This window comes from Rhodamnia argentea, chromosome 2 (assembly GCF_020921035.1).
Source record: "Rhodamnia argentea isolate NSW1041297 chromosome 2, ASM2092103v1, whole genome shotgun sequence".
Classification (NCBI taxonomy): Eukaryota; Viridiplantae; Streptophyta; class Magnoliopsida; order Myrtales; family Myrtaceae; genus Rhodamnia; species Rhodamnia argentea.
Genome location: NC_063151.1, coordinates 8968655 through 8986365, shown reverse-complemented (window position 1 = coordinate 8986365; position 17711 = coordinate 8968655). Strand labels below are relative to the sequence as shown.

The following is a 17711-nucleotide window of genomic DNA, read 5'->3' as shown; positions in this document are numbered from 1 at the left end:
TTGTACATCGATTAATTCAGTTATAAACTTATTCAATTATGCCAATCCAGTCGTAGATATTTTGATGATTTGCAAATTTAGTTCTAAACATCTCATTTGTGCCAATTTAGTCCGAAACCTTCTAACATTTTGTTAATGTAGTTATTTTAGTCAACTATCTAAATTAGAACTTTGGATAAATTTTCAAAACTTTGAAAGGTTTTGGTCTAAATTGACAAATCGTCAACAAGTTTGAGATTAAATTAATACAATTAAAAAGTTTATAACCGAATTGATAGCTTATTTAGGACTTTTTCTGGACAATTACCCCTTTCCTATCAATGCACACCAGCCATTTCCAAAAACTGTTGTTCGATTAATTACGTGGATTATGGAGGCCATGCGCAATTGCCATCAAAATTCCATATGAGAATTTTGATCATTCGATACACCAACAACCTGCAATGGTTGGTCCAAGCACCATTTTGACTATTGATTTGATAAAAATGATATTTACAACTCGATTGTTTGAAGACGTAATCATGTCAAGAAAGGTTTTATTTATGTCATCTTGAAGAGTTGATGTACACGAGGATCTGGGATGCAAAAAGATGCTATAGTTTTCACGTTCTTTTCCGTTCTTCTTTTTTACGAGAGACGCTGCACACCAAGAATGCGTGAAATTGCTTGGCCTGGCACGGTTGGCCATGCCCTTATTGGACGGGTGGTTGGTCGGGTCTATTTAGAGCACAATTTAATGCTCGTAATATTAATTTGTACATGACACGAGAAAAAGTGCCCAAAAATGTAACGTCTTCAATTAATTACTTGTAATGTGCCTCCAGACTTTTTCCTTAAAAACCCCGAAGTTAATACTATGATAAAACTGTTAAATATGAAATAGGAACTGTGAATTTGCGGAGCATAGGTAATCCGGTTCCAAAGCGCCTGCCGTCACGGCTGCTTCCTCCGTCGTGTTGGATTGGAAGGCCTTCCCACCGCTACCAATTGTCAACGGGCCTCACCTCAAAAGTCAAAACCTGGTGCCGCCACAAGCCACCATCGCTAAAACCGGGGGCATGTGATTTGACGAACGCACCCTCCTATTCCCTCTGGCAAACCGTCCTCTACCTCATCAAAATAGGACAGTAATCCCAGGGACAATATCGGAATTTCGCAAGCGTCGGTCCGCCTGATTAATCACCTGAATTGAACTTTTCAAAAGTAAAAATTGAAAATGAAGACCGTAAGGATAGTTGGAAAAATTCGTGCTTTGGCGTCGCGGTCTTTTTAGAGCGCAGGAGGAGAAATGGAATCGGAGTTTCAGGCGCCGAAGTCGTTCGTTTTCTTCCTCCGATCGCTGCTGGTCTCCGTCGAGAGGAAGCTAGGGTTTCGAGCTGCTCCGAAGATGGCGAAGGCTTCGAAGTACGCCCGGTTGCACGGCAAGAGATCCACGTTCACGCTCGTTCTCGGGATGCTCCTCGCGCTGTCCATCGTCCTCCTCTTGCTCCTGGCGCTCGGCATTGTGTCCCTGCCGATCGCCGACGACGATCCTCCGACGAACGGTTGGAGCTCTTTCAGGCGTCAGGCTTTCGAGAGGTGTGTGTCGTTCGTGCAGTTTTGGCGCTTTCAATTGATGCCTAATTGGTTGTCCCCAAAAATTTTTTGATGCCTAACGGTTGATAACTGAAGCCTGATCGTTTATCTGGGGGTGACTTGTTTTCGTTGCCGTTTGATTGTTTCAGCGGCGATGGATTGGGGCAGAGAGGTGAGCAGTGGACTGAAGTGCTGTCGTGGGAGCCCAGAGCTTTCATTTATCATGGTTTCCTGGTCAGTATTTCGATTTTCTCCTGGATGATATTCGATTGCAATTTGTTTTGGTGTTAATTTGGTTGATTATGGAGTTTAGAAAGTAGTAATTGAGCTGTTGTTGGATTTAAAGTTTGTTAATGATATTGTGAGCGATTAATTGGCTAGCTCTTTGGCTAGGGGGATGCCTAGTCGTACCATTTTCGCATGGCTTTGCTTTTCTTTTTTGGGGTTTTATGGCCTTTTCGTTTTTGGGTAGTATGCAAGTGGAAGAGTCTGTTGTTGATACAAGATGGATGGCTTAAGTATTGAAAGACCATTATTAGGATTATCGATCAGGCTTGATGATTCGATCTTCAATCTGGGGAGATGTTGGTGCTCCTGATGGCATAGACTATATAGTCAAGGCTTTGCCGCATGTGGATGAATGTTTTTGTTGCGTACCGGAGACCGAAGTCATGCTCCGGTCTCTTGCTAATGAACAATTCCGCGATTCTGGTCTTCTTCCCTTAGTTTTTACATTAATAATAGTTCATAACATTGTATCAGTTCATCAAAACAAAGTCACTGACAACTTTTTGTATTGACCTATCATTCAACAATTGGGCCAAAAAAATCTCTTATTCGACAATGTGCACAAGTTTTTGCATCCAGAACCAATTTGATTCTAGTTTCTTGGTTCATCAGTTAGATCTCAGATAATGCACCTATGAATGGCGACAAAAATTGTGCTTCTTATCTGGGCCATTTAAGTAGCTTTTCACATCTTCCTCTGATCCATTTAGTATTTAGGATTTGTTAAATAATTTTGTCACGTGATGAATGATATGCTTGGTTTGTCAGTCAAGTTTAATTAATGCAATACCAATCACACTTATGCAGTCCAAAGAGGAATGTGAATATCTGATAAATCTCGCTAAACCTCATATGGTGAAGTCAACTGTGGTTGATAGCGCAACTGGGAAGAGTAAAGACAGCAGGTTTGGATTTCCAGCCCCTTCCAATCTGTGTGTGGCTAGTCACATCAGCCCTTTATTGACAATGTACACACTCTTTCTTCGTGTAGAAATAGGATAACATGTTTGAAACATCATGTGGCTGCAGGGTCCGCACAAGTTCTGGAACATTTCTGCAGAGAGGACAAGATAAAATCATCAGAGATATAGAAAAGAGAATAGCAGATTTCACCTTCATTCCTGCAGGTAGGGTAAATACTATTGCATTATATTTTCCTAATGGTTCAATTATAAAGCAATGCATTGAGATGTTCAGTCCAATAAATATCTGATCCCCGAGTCCTAAATGGTTCAGTCGATATTTGGGTAAAAACCTTGCAAATTGTAGAATGAGAGCATCTCTCTAAGTAACTAAACCTAGGCCACAGTTGTTTACTATTTTGAAATGGCTTACACTTTTAGGTAGCTCGTTACAACACCCCCCCCCCTTTTTCTCTGCTCCTTCAAATTGAACTGTATAAAATAAATAAGATATAATTCTTGACAATATACTGCTCGGATTGTTTCTTTGCCCATCAGCATGTCTAGACAATTATTACTGACCATGGGGATGACATGATGTTGCTTGTTTCTGAAACAAATTCAGAGCATGGCGAAGGTCTTCAAATTCTCCACTACGAAGTTGGACAAAAGTATGATGCTCATTACGATTACTTCCTTGATGAGTTTAACACCAAGAATGGCGGTCAACGAATTGCTACGCTACTGATGTATCTGTAAGAGCTTTCCTTGGCTTCATGCACTGAGCTTTGGTTTTTCCCTCTTAAACCCATTGACTTTGGGTTTTTCTTAACAATGTTTTAGTTCCTGGTGCTGCAATTCATTTGTCTTATTTCTACTTATATAGGTCAGATGTTGAAGAAGGGGGGGAGACAGTTTTTCCTGCTGCCAAGGGAAATTTCAGTTCAGTTCCCTGGTGGGATCAATTATCTGAATGCGCTAAGCAGGGTTTGGCTGTGAAGCCAAGGATGGGTGATGCATTACTGTTTTGGAGCATGAGACCTGATGCCACGCTTGATCCTTCAAGTTTACATGGTTAGCAATTGTTTGATCTCCTGCAGACTTTAGATCTCAGACGACATTCATTATTGCACTTGTTCCTAACGAAGGAAGGAGAACAAGATGGCGGTTCTTTGGTGGCTTTGGTCTTGCTATATGTTTTTGGTTAATGTTTCATGGTGTGGTTGTGTTCCGTCATCTGATAATATCTCATTTTCTTAGGTGGTTGCCCTGTGATCAATGGAAACAAGTGGTCATCTACAAAGTGGATGCATCTCCATGAGTATAAGGTCTAAAGTCACCACGTACTTAGGTACATTTTGATGCCGAAACTAGTTTCTTATACTTGGTTTTGTGACTTTAATATCCACGTATTGGCTGGTAGACAGTTTCTATGTGGAGTTTCTCTGTGCCTCTTGGAGGTTTTTATGTATGTGGATGTGCAGTTATCTCAGAATGCCATGCTTTTGTCAATCTTGTGGAACAGAAATATTGTGATTATCTGAATTACGCGAAGCATGCAAAATGCACATAATGTTCTACTTCACCCAAGTGATTATATAAATTCCAAAACTCATAAGCAGCTCTTGTGCTTCTGGTATAAGCACTAAGCAGTGCATATTTCTTTTTGTGCTTCTTGTTATTCATCACACTTCAACTTTACCTTCGGTTTCATATGGCAGGAATAGCAACACAGAGCATGTTATGGGAAATATTGTTGTCCTGCGAGAGTACAGAGGCTGTCTTGTTCTTTTAATGATCACTTAATGCTGCTGACTAAACGCCTTGTTATGCCCATATCCGCTAAGCTTTTTTGTTTCTCTAAGCACCGTATTTCATGAGAAATTTGTTTTCCATCTTTTAGAAGAGCAAACCCTTGTACTATAAAGTCCGCCGGGAATGTGCATAGATAGCTGGAGAACTGGAATTTTGATTAATCCAATGATAACGTAGTGATATAAGACTAAAATACGAAGGCCCATGGTGTATATTGCTTCTCTCACTATGCTTTCTTTGCCTTGTATGCTTTTAATTTTGGAGAGGAAATATGAGAACATATTGGATTTGTATTCTTCGGCTTTGAGCCCGTGATTTTGACGAGATTGAAATAAGAGTTTCTCGTGATTCCCCTCTCTTCAATTATCTTCTTCTCATTTGCTTCTGTGCTGCGGAAGCACGAGAGCTTCCTCATATTTTGACAGGGGTTCTTTACCACTGTTGAAACTTACTTGCTGATTCACGTGATTGATCAAATTCTGGGTTATATAGAAGTTTATTAATGACCCGAAATCTTTTCGCGAGACTCGTGGGAGAAATGATTTGTCATAATAATCTCGAGACTCTTTGATTCCCTGATGAAATCAGGAGAATTAAGAACATTTCTTTATGATTCTTGAGTATAAAGCTGCGCAAGTTTCTTGAAATCTAGAGCATATTAGGCATGGATGTGGGGCGGATGGATAATGTAGTAGCAAGCTGGTTAGGTGGAGGTGAGAAGTTATGAATAGACCATACCGACAAATATCATCGATTTACATCAGAAAATCATTGTCTTTGTATCGTTCCTTATTGAGATTGATTCTGTCCCCCAAGCTAGTTTCGACTCGTTTGATCTTTCATGCAGAGGGTAAAATTGAAATAGATCGTATAATAAAAAGAAGATCGAGGGTTGATTTGAATGGAGATTTTTTGAACGGGTCATTTTCCTTTGTCTGAGATCCATTACTGCTGCTTACCTTACAAGCGGCTGGTGCCCGGGAAAAGGCTCAGAACCGACTCCCTCCTTGCCTTGATCTTTCAAAATTTGGTGGCTAAGCTGGCTAAGATAGCGACTGCTGGCTTCCATTTTCTCCCACCAAGATAGATTATAGGATTTTAATAGATCGAGACGAGGATTATTAATCAAGGAATAGTGGACGGAAAAAGACCTTTCACTCATCTACAGATCATTCATTTATTAGAAAATTCCACGAGTCTGCTTCATTGTCAAAGGGAAAAATCTTGTACAATCTTATCGCCATTGCCGACCTCCTACCCATGTGAATGGGATGAATGCGCAACACGCATCCGTGGACGAGTCCATCATTCAAGAAAATGAATTTGGATACACCCAGATCACTGGATCGTTCAGAGAAAATGCAATACCCTTCGGCACACGACGTAGCCACGATGAGCAAATTTCCGATATGTAATGGCAGAAGATCGATTTGGTTTGCAGATATGTAATATGGTCAATCTATGCACAGTCCGATATATAACTCTGCGACATACAGATTTTTTTGCGCACCAGCAAAGCAATTTAACACAAGAATTACACAAAGAATTCGGAACGAAGAAAAGAATTTGCAAGAACAGAAAATTCCAGAGCCAATAGAAAGAACTCATGAAACATGGATAACCCAATTTCAATTTGCTCTAACCATGGCGGGTTGGTGCAATTGGAGAGGCCTGGGAGGAGCCATGGTCCTTCTCTTCCACAGGTTGATCTCTTTCCTCGGTTGTGGATTCACCCTGCCGCCGCCGCCGCCAGCAGCCGGAATTGGTGCGGAGAAAGGAATTATCACTTCCTCCTCCTCTTCTTGATCACTCTCTCTCCTCTCTTCATCCGAGTAATAGTGATAGTAGTCCCGGTGGTCGGCATCCAACACTGGCCCGAACTCAGCTGACCAGTCGAAGCTTGCCTGTGCGTCCCTCCCGCTCGCAAACCGTTCCATCTGACTCAAGGACGGGGCTCTATCGGGAAGCAACGGTGGCTTCCGGCAGTTATTTCCCGAAGCATCAGACCCTTTCTTCTTGTTGCCTCCTCTAGCCCTGCTGAATAGTCTCTTTAACGTTGAGCTCTGCTTCTTCAGCTCGCGAGAATTACTCTGTCTCGGAGGCTTGTCGGCATCCCGGTTCAACTTGTTATATGAAGAAGACGTGGATGAGGAAAAGGAAGAACGTTTATCAGCTGAAGGCGACTGCGATTTCTTGGTCTTGTGCTTGTGCTTGATCTGGCCCATGCACGAGACTTTCGGCGAAGTGGGTTCGTTCACATCGAAACCTCGATCATTCTTGCTTGCGGCTCGAGCTTCGTTGGGAATTAGGGATACGAGTGGACCAGAAAACCCTTTACCGACATGGGATCTGAGCCTGCATTTTGTGCTGTTAACGAGCTCCGATGAATACGATGATCTCTTGTCTCTACCGGGGCTGAAAGGAGGGTTTCGAAAGAAGCTGACGGACGAAGCTGTTCTGGGCAGGAACTTCAACACCTTCTTGCTCTTCGGCTTGGCTTGTGATTTCTCCATCTTTTGGCAACACGATGAGCCGCTCTTCCTTGAGTGTAATGCCTCTGGTTGTACCGAGCCATATATATTGACTGCATCAAATGGCCAAATGGGTAAGCGGTCAAAGCCAAAGGAGGCAGAAGGGTCCTACTCCCCGCCAGCAGAATTTATTAGAAAAACAGTTGGGTAGGTGCCTGTTCTTGTCTTCAGACTCATATACACTGCACTTCGAGTCAAAGCTTACATAACATCGGCCTCGGCGTACCATGGTTCGATCCAAACAATGGGAACATATTCTTGGACGTACGTGAAGAACGCGCTTAAACCTTTCATTTTGCTCCGTCGTTTGTTGACTTTTTTTTTTGGTTGGTCGAAGTCTGTTTCTTGACTTTGAGAAGGTTAAATCTTGAACGTTATGCGTGTGAAGATTAGGTTTGAGTTTCCAGGAGGTTCAGCATACGACCCGGAGAAGATGAAGTTTCCAGGATTTCGGTAATTGCCCCACAAGGGGCCTCTCGCTTACCCTTTATTTTATCTGTCTTTTGCACGTGCATGTGCCAATGCTAAGTCTGAATTAAGTTGAATAGTCTTCTTTAGGGTTTTAGCAGGAGATTCTTCTTTCCCCTCTTGATACACGCGCGTTCGACCCTTTGAGCAGAAGGAGATCTTCCGACAGCCGGGATGATCGGCGGATGAAATGGTCGTTTGACCTTTCACGAGATCGCGGGCTCGATTCGGGTCGTGGGCGAATCTAGGAGCTGTTGTTAGGTGCTGCATCTCTCCTGTGGAGAGATTTTCGGACTGTCGATATCTTGATGGAGCTGCGATGACGGACTCACAAACTTTAGATCTTCGAGAGAGGTGGGTGGTGTGGAGTAATTATGACTCAATCTGAATATCTCGTGGTGGATGGGCGACCTCATGGTAATACTTAGAGAGGGTCGTCATCCCTTTAACTTGTCAAAAGGGAAGAAAAAAAAAATTTGCAGCTCACAAATCTGTTGTCTCTCCAAGCATGTGCATGTGTGCGGGACTAGCTAGAAAGAAAGCTGAAGGGGAAAATATTTATTCTGCATTCCAATTCTCCGATAATCGTTGATTTTGTTCAACATATTAATTCACCGACGATCGCGTTGGATCGTCATGTCTCGGTGTTCGGATGGTCACCGCAGTAGGAATCAATAGTACACAATCTGTACACAGGCTTATTGTAGAGATGAATGTACAAAAGGGAGAACAAATAATCATTCATCTATCTTGCTTCCTATCTCTCGTTTCCATTATGATCTTGAATTCCTTTTCTCATCATGGCCACAAACTCCTCATAATTGATTCTCCCATCCTGCATCACATAGGCGGGATCATAACGAACCCGAGTCAGTTTGGGGGATGTAGATGGATCGAGAAATCGGAGTTAAGACTCGAGGAAAAGATTCCATACTTTGTCTGTGTCGACATCCTCGATGATCTCGTCTATAGTGGCTTCGTCCCCCATTCCGTACTGCGCCATAGCGTGCCTCAGCTCATCTCTTGTGATAAACCTACAGAAGATTAAGCAAAGCCGAAATGCAGGTCAATAAAACAAGCGAATACAGAAGCTTTGAACACTAACAACACTGAGCCTGATATGTTCTTTGATTTTTGGGGGTTTCGGTAGTTCTGAGACACATCGGCCGCTCAATTGTGTTTGCAGACCTTAATCTCTCTCTGTGCAGCAGCCGCGAAACGTGCTCCGAATAATGTGATTCTCATTATTCTTGAGGGATAACACAATGGAGCCTAGCAGAAACAAAGGTGAAAGCGACACTAACCCGCTGCTGTCCTTATCGAAGAATTGGAAAGCCTTGGACAGACTGTCTTCCCTCTCAAGCCTGTGGCGGTTAATCGTGGCAGTGATGAATTCGATGTAGTCGATGGTCCCGTTCTTATCGACATCAGCCTGTTATAAGAAAAGCATTTTCTGAGTGACTTCCAACTTCCCAAAGAGAAAGCCTCTCTCAACCGAAACTATGAGCGTTCCATAGAGAAGAAGTAGAAGAGAGTTCAAGCTACTGATTGTGCTTACAGCATCCATTAGCTGCCTTATTTCTGCTTCCGTGAGCTTCGATCCCAACCTAGACAATCCAGATTTGAATTCTTCGAATGTGATTGTGCCGCTTCCGTCGGTGTCCATGTTGTTGAACATTTGTCTCAAGCCCTTGATCTCTTCTTCTGAGAGGTTTTCCGCGATTACCTGCACTCAATAACAATTCTGGTGAGGAAAGCGAAACTTCGAAGCAGCTCTTCAAGTGGCGCCTCAAGAAACATAGAACAGCATCCTTTTTTGCCAAAAACATCCGTAGACTAGGGGAAAAACAATACCTTCAGAGCAAGTTTCTTCAGCTTGTTTGACGCTCTAAATTGCCTCATCCTCCGCAAAACAGCGCTGTCAATAGGTTTATCAGATGCCACTCCATCTTCGCGGAGCCAAGGATGTTCTGTCCATACATTGCGGCGCAAACAATATGTCAGTGTTCTTTTAATGATTTTCAGGTTCTTTTTTCTCACCAAAATCAGAACCAACGGTCTGGATCTACTGAAAAAGCTCGGCAATACGTCTTTGTGCGCTACCAATTGTACATTTTGATGAACAAAAGGGTGATTAGACCAAGAAGACGTTCCTCTCTTTCCCTGACTTGTGGTTCGGATTTGCCAATTGAACTATGATCTAATTCGATATCCTGTTAATATACATTAATGTGGACAGACTTGATCAAAGTACGTTGTTTCACGAACTCCCTAGGAATTGGTTGATTTTGATCCAAAACCACTGAACTTCACTAGAAAAAGGAGCATTTACCGAGGGCCTCTGCGGCGGTGATCCTTTTCTTAGGATCCCTCATCAAAAGTTTCCTGATGAGATCCTTCGCCGAAGGGGAAATGGATGGCCACGGAGCGCTTTCAAGATCCAGGTTGCCTTCCAATATCGCTTCAAATATGCCCTTCTCGGTCTCTGAAAGGGAGAAAAATGTTGCAGATTCACAGTAAAATCAGGAGATACTAGTCCAGCAGGAGTTGATCATTACGAAATAAGGATCTATGTTCAATGAGAATAAAGGATGTCTGTTTGCTAGAAAGCGAAAGCGATTTACATCGATGTGGAAAGCTGCAATTGAATCCGGAAAACAGAACTGTCTGACAGAGCAAAGACTTACCTGCCCAGAAGGGAGGTGAACCGCAAAGAAGGATGTATAAGATGACACCTGCGCTCCAGACGTCGATTTCCTTCCCGTATTTTTTATTCAACACCTCCGGCGCGACATAGTACGCACTTCCCACAATGTCCTTGTACACCTTCCCTGCCAATGATAGCTCAAATCACTCATTAAGATCTACTAATTACATTGCTGGAAGATCAATTCACATGGAAAATAAGCGAGTCGGACACCGACCGGCTATTCCTTCGAAGGGTCCTAGAATAACACGATGTCCTTGTACACCTTCCTTGCCGAAGATCGCTCAAATCACTCATTAAGATCTACTAATTGCATTGATCAATTCACATGGAAAATAAGCAAGTCGGACACTGAGCGGCTATTCCTTCGAAGCGTGTCCTAGAGTAAGAGCGACATTAGACTGCGAAACTCCTTCCTCTTCCCGGGTTTATGCAGACATGGTTTTAGGATGTGCAGATGCCACAGATGGAGGTACAAAACCTATGAGATGGTCTGATGTAGTTTACTTAACAAGCATCACCACGTGATTGACGTACTGTAAATCATTTCAGAACCCAAAACCTGCACGGTAACTTTTGGAAAACTTCCTAGAACACAGAACTTCACCGGTTTCGTGATTCCAGGCAGCAAATCATAAGATAAGACAGAAACAGAAACAGACTCTATGGCACAAAATGTACATGAATTTAGTAAATTTAGAAGTTGCTTAACTGCTTGTTAAGGAACTAAACAACGAAACTTAATTGCAGTTTTTAGAGGACCGATCTCTCTGCTGGTTCCGACGTCCGGCTGGTTAGTCGACAACAGACCGGTTTCAACCAGTTCCAAGTTTCATGAACGGAGAGCAGAACCAATTCTCTTCTGAAGTGGTCCGGAACCTAACAGCCATCCAACAAAATTCCCAATTCTGTCCTGGATCGATTACTCAAACTGGGAACCGTGAATCATCATGGTACTCTCCAACACCCACCTAATAATGGTCCCGCCGGAGCATGTTCTCCTGTCTGCACATTTGCTGAATCTTTGGGACAAGGCTTCCAGGCTATGGGGTCACAGTTGCAAGTTTCACGTGCACTTGACAAATATGAGCTCACTTATAGACTTTAGTATACCGATCAAAATGAGTCATAAACCTATTCCTTATCCTATAATTGATGGATTGAGAGTAAGTTATAAACGAGTCATAAACAGGTTTAGATAGTAAAATTTGAAATAATATGAGTGCTAAATGGATTCACAACTTATATTGTACGACTCTTTCTTCGTTCTCTCTCGACCTTACTTGATCTCACACTCGCTCACTTTGTACTCTCGTCTTAATTTGGACATGAATTTCTCTGTATTGAGTCAAACATAGAAGTGTATTAGCAATATGGGCTAAATTGAGTATGTGCAGGGTTGTAAATGTGTCACCAGATTTGTATTGCGTGAGAATGGATCAAAACAGATTAAATGAGCCAATCTGGATCTGATCATTTTCGATCCGACCCAGGTCTTACGATACCCGACTCACCTACTTGACGGAGTAATCTTTAGATCATGCAAATCTGCCGTGGAATCATGGAATAGTAACATTTCATGGGTGGCCCCATTCATTTATTACTTTTTTGTCTCCCTCTCTTTTCTCCTTTAACTTTTCTCGTTCCCATTATTAACAACGGTTGACCCCAGTTGACCTGTCCCTTTCACCCTTGACCTACTCGTTGACCCCGGCCCAAAATATCATCATCACCCACCAGAAAAAGAAGAAGAAGAAGAAGAAGAAGAAAGAAGGAAAAATTCCGCATCCAAAGCATCATCACCTTCCCATCCCGTAAAGAAAACGCAGCCTCCGATGCCGAAGAGGCAAAGAACGTACGGTCGATGACATCTTCTTCGACATCGTTCGCCCTTACAACTCGAGCAGATTCCGGAAGGAAAAGACTTGTTAACACCGAAGTCTTGAAGGAGACAAAAGATGAAAAAGCGTGCGCAAACCGATGAAGAAAACGATTCCCCACGTATTTCGGAACGACCAACGAGACAAGCATATATCACCGGACATCCCCTTACTGAATCACGAACAGGAAAGGGAAAAGTGCCGAAGAAATGACTCCGGCGTCGACGAGATGCAAACTTGGACGCCAATGAGCAGAACGGCGAGGCTTTCATGGCGTCCATTCTTGTAGTCCACAAGATGATGGAAAGAACAAGACGGAAAAAAAAAAAATTCTAAGTCCAAACGACATGCAGCAAAACAGCTGAAGTGACCGACCTGGTTCGATGAAGACGGAGAGGCCGAAGTCGGTGATCTTGAGAGGGGATTCCTCGTGCTTGCTGACGAGCAGGAAGTTCTCGGGCTTGAGGTCGCGGTGCATCACTCCCATGAAGTGGCACACGTGCACCACGTTCACGACCTGCCGTCCGATCCTTGCCGCCTCCCGCTCCGAATAGGCCCCCTTGGTGATGATCCGGTCGAAGAGCTCGCCGCCGGAGCAGAGCTCCATGACCAGGTGCACGTTCTGCTTGTCCCCGTACGCGCCCTTGAACTCCACGATGTTGGGCTGCCCGGAGAGGTGCTCCAGGATCATGATCTCCCGGCGGACGTTCTCGATGTCCATCGGGGTGGTCAGCTTGGGTCGCGAGATGGACTTGCACGCGTACTTCAGGCCGGTGGAGCGCTCGGTGCAGAGGTAGGTGATGCCGAACTGGCCGCGGCCGAGCTCGCGGTCCAGCTGGTACAGGGCGTTTATGTCGGCGAAGGGCTTGCCGAGGATGGTGTCCATCTGGTAGGACGGCCGCAGTGGCTTCGATGGTTGCCGTTGCGGTTGCGTCGGCCACGTTGGTCGGGGCTGTGGTTGGGGTTTGCTGTGGGGTTGACGAGGGGGAGACTCGGACGAAGAAGAAGAGATGGGAATGTTCTGGGATTTGGAGAAGCAGAGCCCCATTGTTGGCGATGAGAGAGAGAGAGAGAGAGAGAGAGAGAGCCTGCTTTGCTGTGTTCAAGAGCTTATATGGAGGATGATGATAGCGAAGAGGAAGAGGGTCTTCTTTATTATTATTATTATTATAATATTTTTTTTCATGTGGTTTATTCTTTCTTTGAAGTATTAACTTTAGCTTTCCGTTTGGTCCTTTGCGTTGTCACTTGGGCAGTCCATGGAATAATTTTTGTGGTCCTCTCCTTTTAATTTGGGGTAAGCTTCTTGGTCATCTCTGTAAAAATGTTTTCAAGAGATTTTTCAGGGTCCATACTTCTATTCCGTTTTACAGGGGGCGTGTTTCATTTACCCTTCCCGTACGTTCTAACTTGACCTCTCTGTCATTCTACAAAGTAGAATGTTTCTTCACAATATTATCGGGGACGATACAATCTCAACCGTAAATCCACACACCATGCTCGCGTGTTTTGTATAAAACACTTATTGATTGAGAGACCGTATGGTCGAAATAACCGAGCAATACTATCGGATTGTCAAGTTAACGGCTTCCCTTCTACAAACTTGCCACGTGAGAGGGCCTTGAGATGTGAAATTTCAAATTCCGTTCTATGTTGGCGAATCAAGATTTTTAAAACTAATTGATTATAATCTATTTTTTTTTTTTTTTTGGAATACTCTGATGCTGTTGTTTCGCTGGGAAGCGTCGAGGAAATATACTTCCGAGATATTAATGAAGGGATGAACGAAGCCACAGAAGTTGTGAATGGTCATTAAGAAAGTAAATGACAAGGAAATTCAAAAGTACAAACACTATGGAGGCAATCGCAGCCAACCATTTAAATTTCAACCCCCCCCCCTTTTTTTTTTTAAAGAAGGTTGAGTTCTGGGATTAATTGGAGTCTTCGTGATTGATTCTAGTTGGAGGTGTCAAATGGGTATGTCGGGTCGAATATGATTCCACCCATACCGGCCCGTCTAACCCGTTTTGACTCATATTTGATGATCTATACTCGACTCGATCCGCAACTGACCCATACCCAACTCAACCCGTTTTGACCCATATTACGAAAAAAACTCACAAATATTCTAGAAAAAACTTATGCAACTAATTTAACCTATTTTAAGCTCTTCACAGATATGTATTACTAGATAAAAATTTCACATCAAATAAAAAATAAATTAAATGATAAAAAAATTAGCAAATAAAATAAAAATGATGTTACTAAAATACTTTCATGCAATAAAAATCTAGTGAATTTTTAATATTTATTTTATTTTTCTATTTTAATATTTTTAAAAAAATTATTCAAATTTTTTATTATTAAAAAAATTATTTTTATTTCATTTTGCTTTCATTTTTCTACGACAACCTGCCGCGGTGGCGGCTTGCGGGATTTATGCAGGCTGAAGAAGAGTGCATAGCAAGTTAGCAACATGGAAAGATGCTAAAATCTCTGTTCGGACAGTAAGGCAAAAAAAAAGGATACGTATGTTTTGGGACTGAGTGGGAGATTGCGTGGGGAATTCGCAGGTGGTCCCACATCCGTGACAAGAGCCAATCGATTGTTTCTTGTGAAATGTTCAATGTGGACGAGGGAAGGAGAGGGCGAATCGATAGCACGCGTCTTAAACGCATGCCAAGCTTAAACATCTGGAATTTTCCTTCCTGTTTTTATGGGTCAAAAATGGGTTCGATTTGGGTTTTATGTGTAACCCATTTTTGACCCATCAGATTGTACTTCAATTTGGACCCATTTTTACTAGGCCCTCTGAAAAACTAGCAGCCCATATTGAACCCATTTCTTTTAAATATGGGTCAAATGTAGGTCATGGACCCATATTGACAGCTCTAATTCTAGTCTATACAAAGAGTACAACGTGTCTATTTAAACCTACAACCGATGATAGGTACAAATGGTTATTCAATTTATAAGATCACTTTCTAGTCCTATCTTCTAAACCGATAACTTTATAATCCTATTTGTGATTACAAGAAATTACGACAACATTTATCCACAAAATTTTTTAAAATCGTAAAATAGTGACCATAAATACAACCACCCAACAGTTACTTATTATTAGCAACACTTATTTAAAGGGTTAAAATCACGAAAAACACTATACTGGTATAGTTGTGACAAATTTACCCTAAGTCAATTTTTTGACAACAAAAAATCTTAAATTGATATACCCGTGACAAATTTACCATATGTTAGTTGTTGTTAGATTTTACCATCAAATTGCAGAGTTGGATGACACGTAATAGTTAACGGGTGTATCATTTTGGATTTTTACTGTCCGTTTGTCACATGTATAATAGTTTGGAGTTTTCCGAGGCATTAACCCAATTTAACAAAAACTAACATAGGTGTACTAATTTGAAATTTTTTGTGGTTAAATAATGAGTTTGGGTAAAATTTATCATAGATGCATCATTTTGGAGTAAATTTGTCACAGATGTACCGGTGTGAGATTTTTCATGATATTAACCCATTATTTAAAAGAAGTTACATATATGAAAATGTCGCTAAACGACAGTTACATGTAGATGTTGATGACTTCGTCCTAGTGAGGATTCTCATTAATAACTTATGTTTCATGTCCATAACTTCCTTGGTGAGTTGTCAATTGTTTTTTTTTATGGATGACTTGTTCACCAAACTCTGTTATTATTGACAAAATTTGTCACTTGTCGAGTATAACAAAAAAATCATCATTTTTGGGTGTCAACATATGTCCCCTTTAAAGTAATTAAATGATTTATCAATCACTTGATTCATTTAAGTTAGATAATCAAGAGTCATCATATGCGCCCTTATTATCGGCAAACTCAATTTTTCCTTACTGAATTTTATCTTGGTTAAATTCATCATATGACTCATATCTTTACACTCTTCATGTAGCCGTTTATCCGTAATTTGAACTAGTTATTCGTACTTAAGCACTCTCTTTGCCAATTAAAATAAATAGGCAAAAGCTCGATTTTTTTTCTCTAACATAAAATTACAACCATTAAAAGCCAAATTCATTAACTATTTTTCTGAAAGTGAAGTGAGGCATATATCTCTCCTCTATTTGAATGGAGTAACAAATAGATGGATTGACTCATTTACTCTGTGACAGAATCTGGCAAAATCTGCAGGTATGACAATGGAATTGCCTTTCCATCTCAGCCTAGTTTTCAATAGAATTTGATGGTAAGTTAGTGTATCAGGTGAAAGCAGTTTTCGATAAAGATAAATGAAATAACTATAGCCTTAAAGACTCATCTGTCTTTGGTTCCCCACATTAGGCTAACAAATCGTCTCGATTTTTCATTTTCGCCGGTAAAAATGGCAAAGTTAAAGGTTGTGAAGCCTCTCGGCAAAAACTGATTATTAGCACATTCAAGATGTAGTTTCTATAAACAGATATGACAACACCCCTTTCTAACCCCAATTGTCGTCGAACCTTCTTCAACAATCTCTGCTGGGTTCAATTGTGGATTTGGTTGGCCATTTCACCCCCAGGCAGTGATGTTGGTCTTGCTGGATTATCTTTGTTAATCGGCATGTTAGGCCTAATGCATGTATTCGCCCCCATTGAGTGGTCGCAGTGCACCAATTGGCCTTATATTTTCACTGTTTAGCATTGGTCCATTTTGTCGACCAATTTTGCTTGCCAAATTGTCATTTCCATTATGAGCAATTTAACTAACATCGATAAATGGAGAGAGACTAGAAACGTACCCTATTACCATTGGATTGACTTGGAACACTAGTGGTTGATTGGACTATACTAACCTCGATAGAGCATCATACACATCATTGATGACAATTGGCTTGATCACATCCAACATGTGACACACACTAAAATTATCCGTTCCATTTTGCTGTTCTAATTTGGAGCAACATCCCTTAGCTGCTCTTCAGTATAAAAGATCTACATCTCCTTGTTGGTTACCCTCCGCCTTTTTTTTGGTGGCAAAGGACTCGGTATGTGCGGAAGCCTCATTAGAGGTTTGTGGTAATGGGTTATTGTTGCCGACAACATTGCCAGACTCTTACTGGTTTCTTGCTCGTGCCATCCTAATATTCTCGAATCAACAAAATGCTTCTCACTAGTTGATGTGCAAAAACGATGTTTCACTGAAAAGTGTCGAGGAAATATCTTTTGAAGTAGTGACGAATCCACGAGTGAATCGATAAAGGTTGTGGAGGGTCCTTTGTTAATTCTAGATAAGAAAGTAAATAAAAAGAATTTAAAGATACGAAGATTAAAGGCAATCATGCCTAGCTATTTAAATTGCGGAAAAGTGAATATAAAGATAAATTTTCAAAAAATATGGAGTTTGATTGACGATCTTCAAAAAATTACACTGTGGCCATTAGCCTACAACCGATGGTTACAAATGGTGACCAAATTTAAAAGATAACTTCCTAATTCTAACTTTAAAAAAATAAATTTCTAATCTTTATTTGCAAGTTACAAAACAGTTAAAACAAAACATATTCACAGGAAGTT

General features: G+C 41.5%; 3 protein-coding genes across 4 annotated transcripts; 1 reads left to right on the top strand and 2 right to left on the bottom strand.

Moving 5' to 3' along the window:
• Positions 1-1201: 1201 nt before the first annotated feature.
• LOC115738739 (probable prolyl 4-hydroxylase 3) lies at positions 1202-4943 on the top strand. 2 transcript variants are annotated; one of them, XM_030671450.2, is made up of 8 exons: positions 1202-1578; positions 1719-1809; positions 2671-2768; positions 2893-2990; positions 3391-3520; positions 3652-3839; positions 4026-4116; positions 4487-4943. In XM_030671450.2, exons 1-7 carry the CDS (start codon positions 1289-1291, stop codon positions 4097-4099), a joined length of 969 nt encoding a protein of 322 aa, XP_030527310.2. In that variant the 5' UTR covers positions 1202-1288; the 3' UTR covers positions 4100-4116; positions 4487-4943. The 2 variants fall into 2 exon arrangements, with proteins under 2 accessions (XP_030527310.2, XP_030527311.2); XM_030671451.2 differs by having other exon boundaries at positions 1203-1578; positions 1725-1809.
• A 941-nt stretch (positions 4944-5884) lies between these two features.
• Positions 5885-7454, bottom strand: LOC115738762 (uncharacterized protein At1g76070-like). The gene has a single exon (XM_030671486.2). The coding sequence runs from the start codon at positions 7091-7093 to the stop codon at positions 6209-6211; it is 885 nt and encodes a 294-aa protein (XP_030527346.2). The 5' UTR covers positions 7094-7454; the 3' UTR covers positions 5885-6208.
• Positions 7455-8204: 750 nt separating this feature from the next.
• Positions 8205-13303, bottom strand: LOC115738741 (calcium-dependent protein kinase 29). Its single transcript, XM_030671453.2, has 8 exons — positions 12542-13303; positions 10267-10410; positions 9912-10064; positions 9434-9549; positions 9138-9305; positions 8884-9011; positions 8514-8613; positions 8205-8414 (listed from the first exon to the last, which is right to left on the bottom strand). The coding sequence occupies exons 1-8, from the start codon at positions 13212-13214 to the stop codon at positions 8337-8339; spliced, it is 1560 nt and encodes a 519-aa protein (XP_030527313.1). The 5' UTR covers positions 13215-13303; the 3' UTR covers positions 8205-8336.
• Positions 13304-17711: the final 4408 nt, after the last annotated feature.

Bases quoted from the DNA above. Each gene is read 5' to 3' on its own strand.
- LOC115738762 (XM_030671486.2), bottom strand. From the start codon at position 7,093: ATGGAGAAATCACAAGCCAAGCCGAAGAGCAAGAAGGTGTTGAAGTTC.
- LOC115738741 (XM_030671453.2), bottom strand. From the start codon at position 13,214: ATGGGGCTCTGCTTCTCCAAATCCCAGAACATTCCCATCTCTTCTTCT. The intron at 9,012-9,137 runs GTAAGCACAATC...TTCTTATAACAG, and splicing joins TAAGGCAGCTAATGGATGCT to GCTGATGTCGATAAGAACGG. The intron at 8,415-8,513 runs GTATGGAATCTT...TATGTGATGCAG, and splicing joins AGGATGTCGACACAGACAAA to GATGGGAGAATCAATTATGA.
- LOC115738739 (XM_030671450.2), top strand. From the start codon at position 1,289: ATGGAATCGGAGTTTCAGGCGCCGAAGTCGTTCGTTTTCTTCCTCCGA. The intron at 2,769-2,892 runs GTTTGGATTTCC...ATGTGGCTGCAG, and splicing joins GGGAAGAGTAAAGACAGCAG to GGTCCGCACAAGTTCTGGAA. The intron at 3,840-4,025 runs GTTAGCAATTGT...TCATTTTCTTAG, and splicing joins TGATCCTTCAAGTTTACATG to GTGGTTGCCCTGTGATCAAT.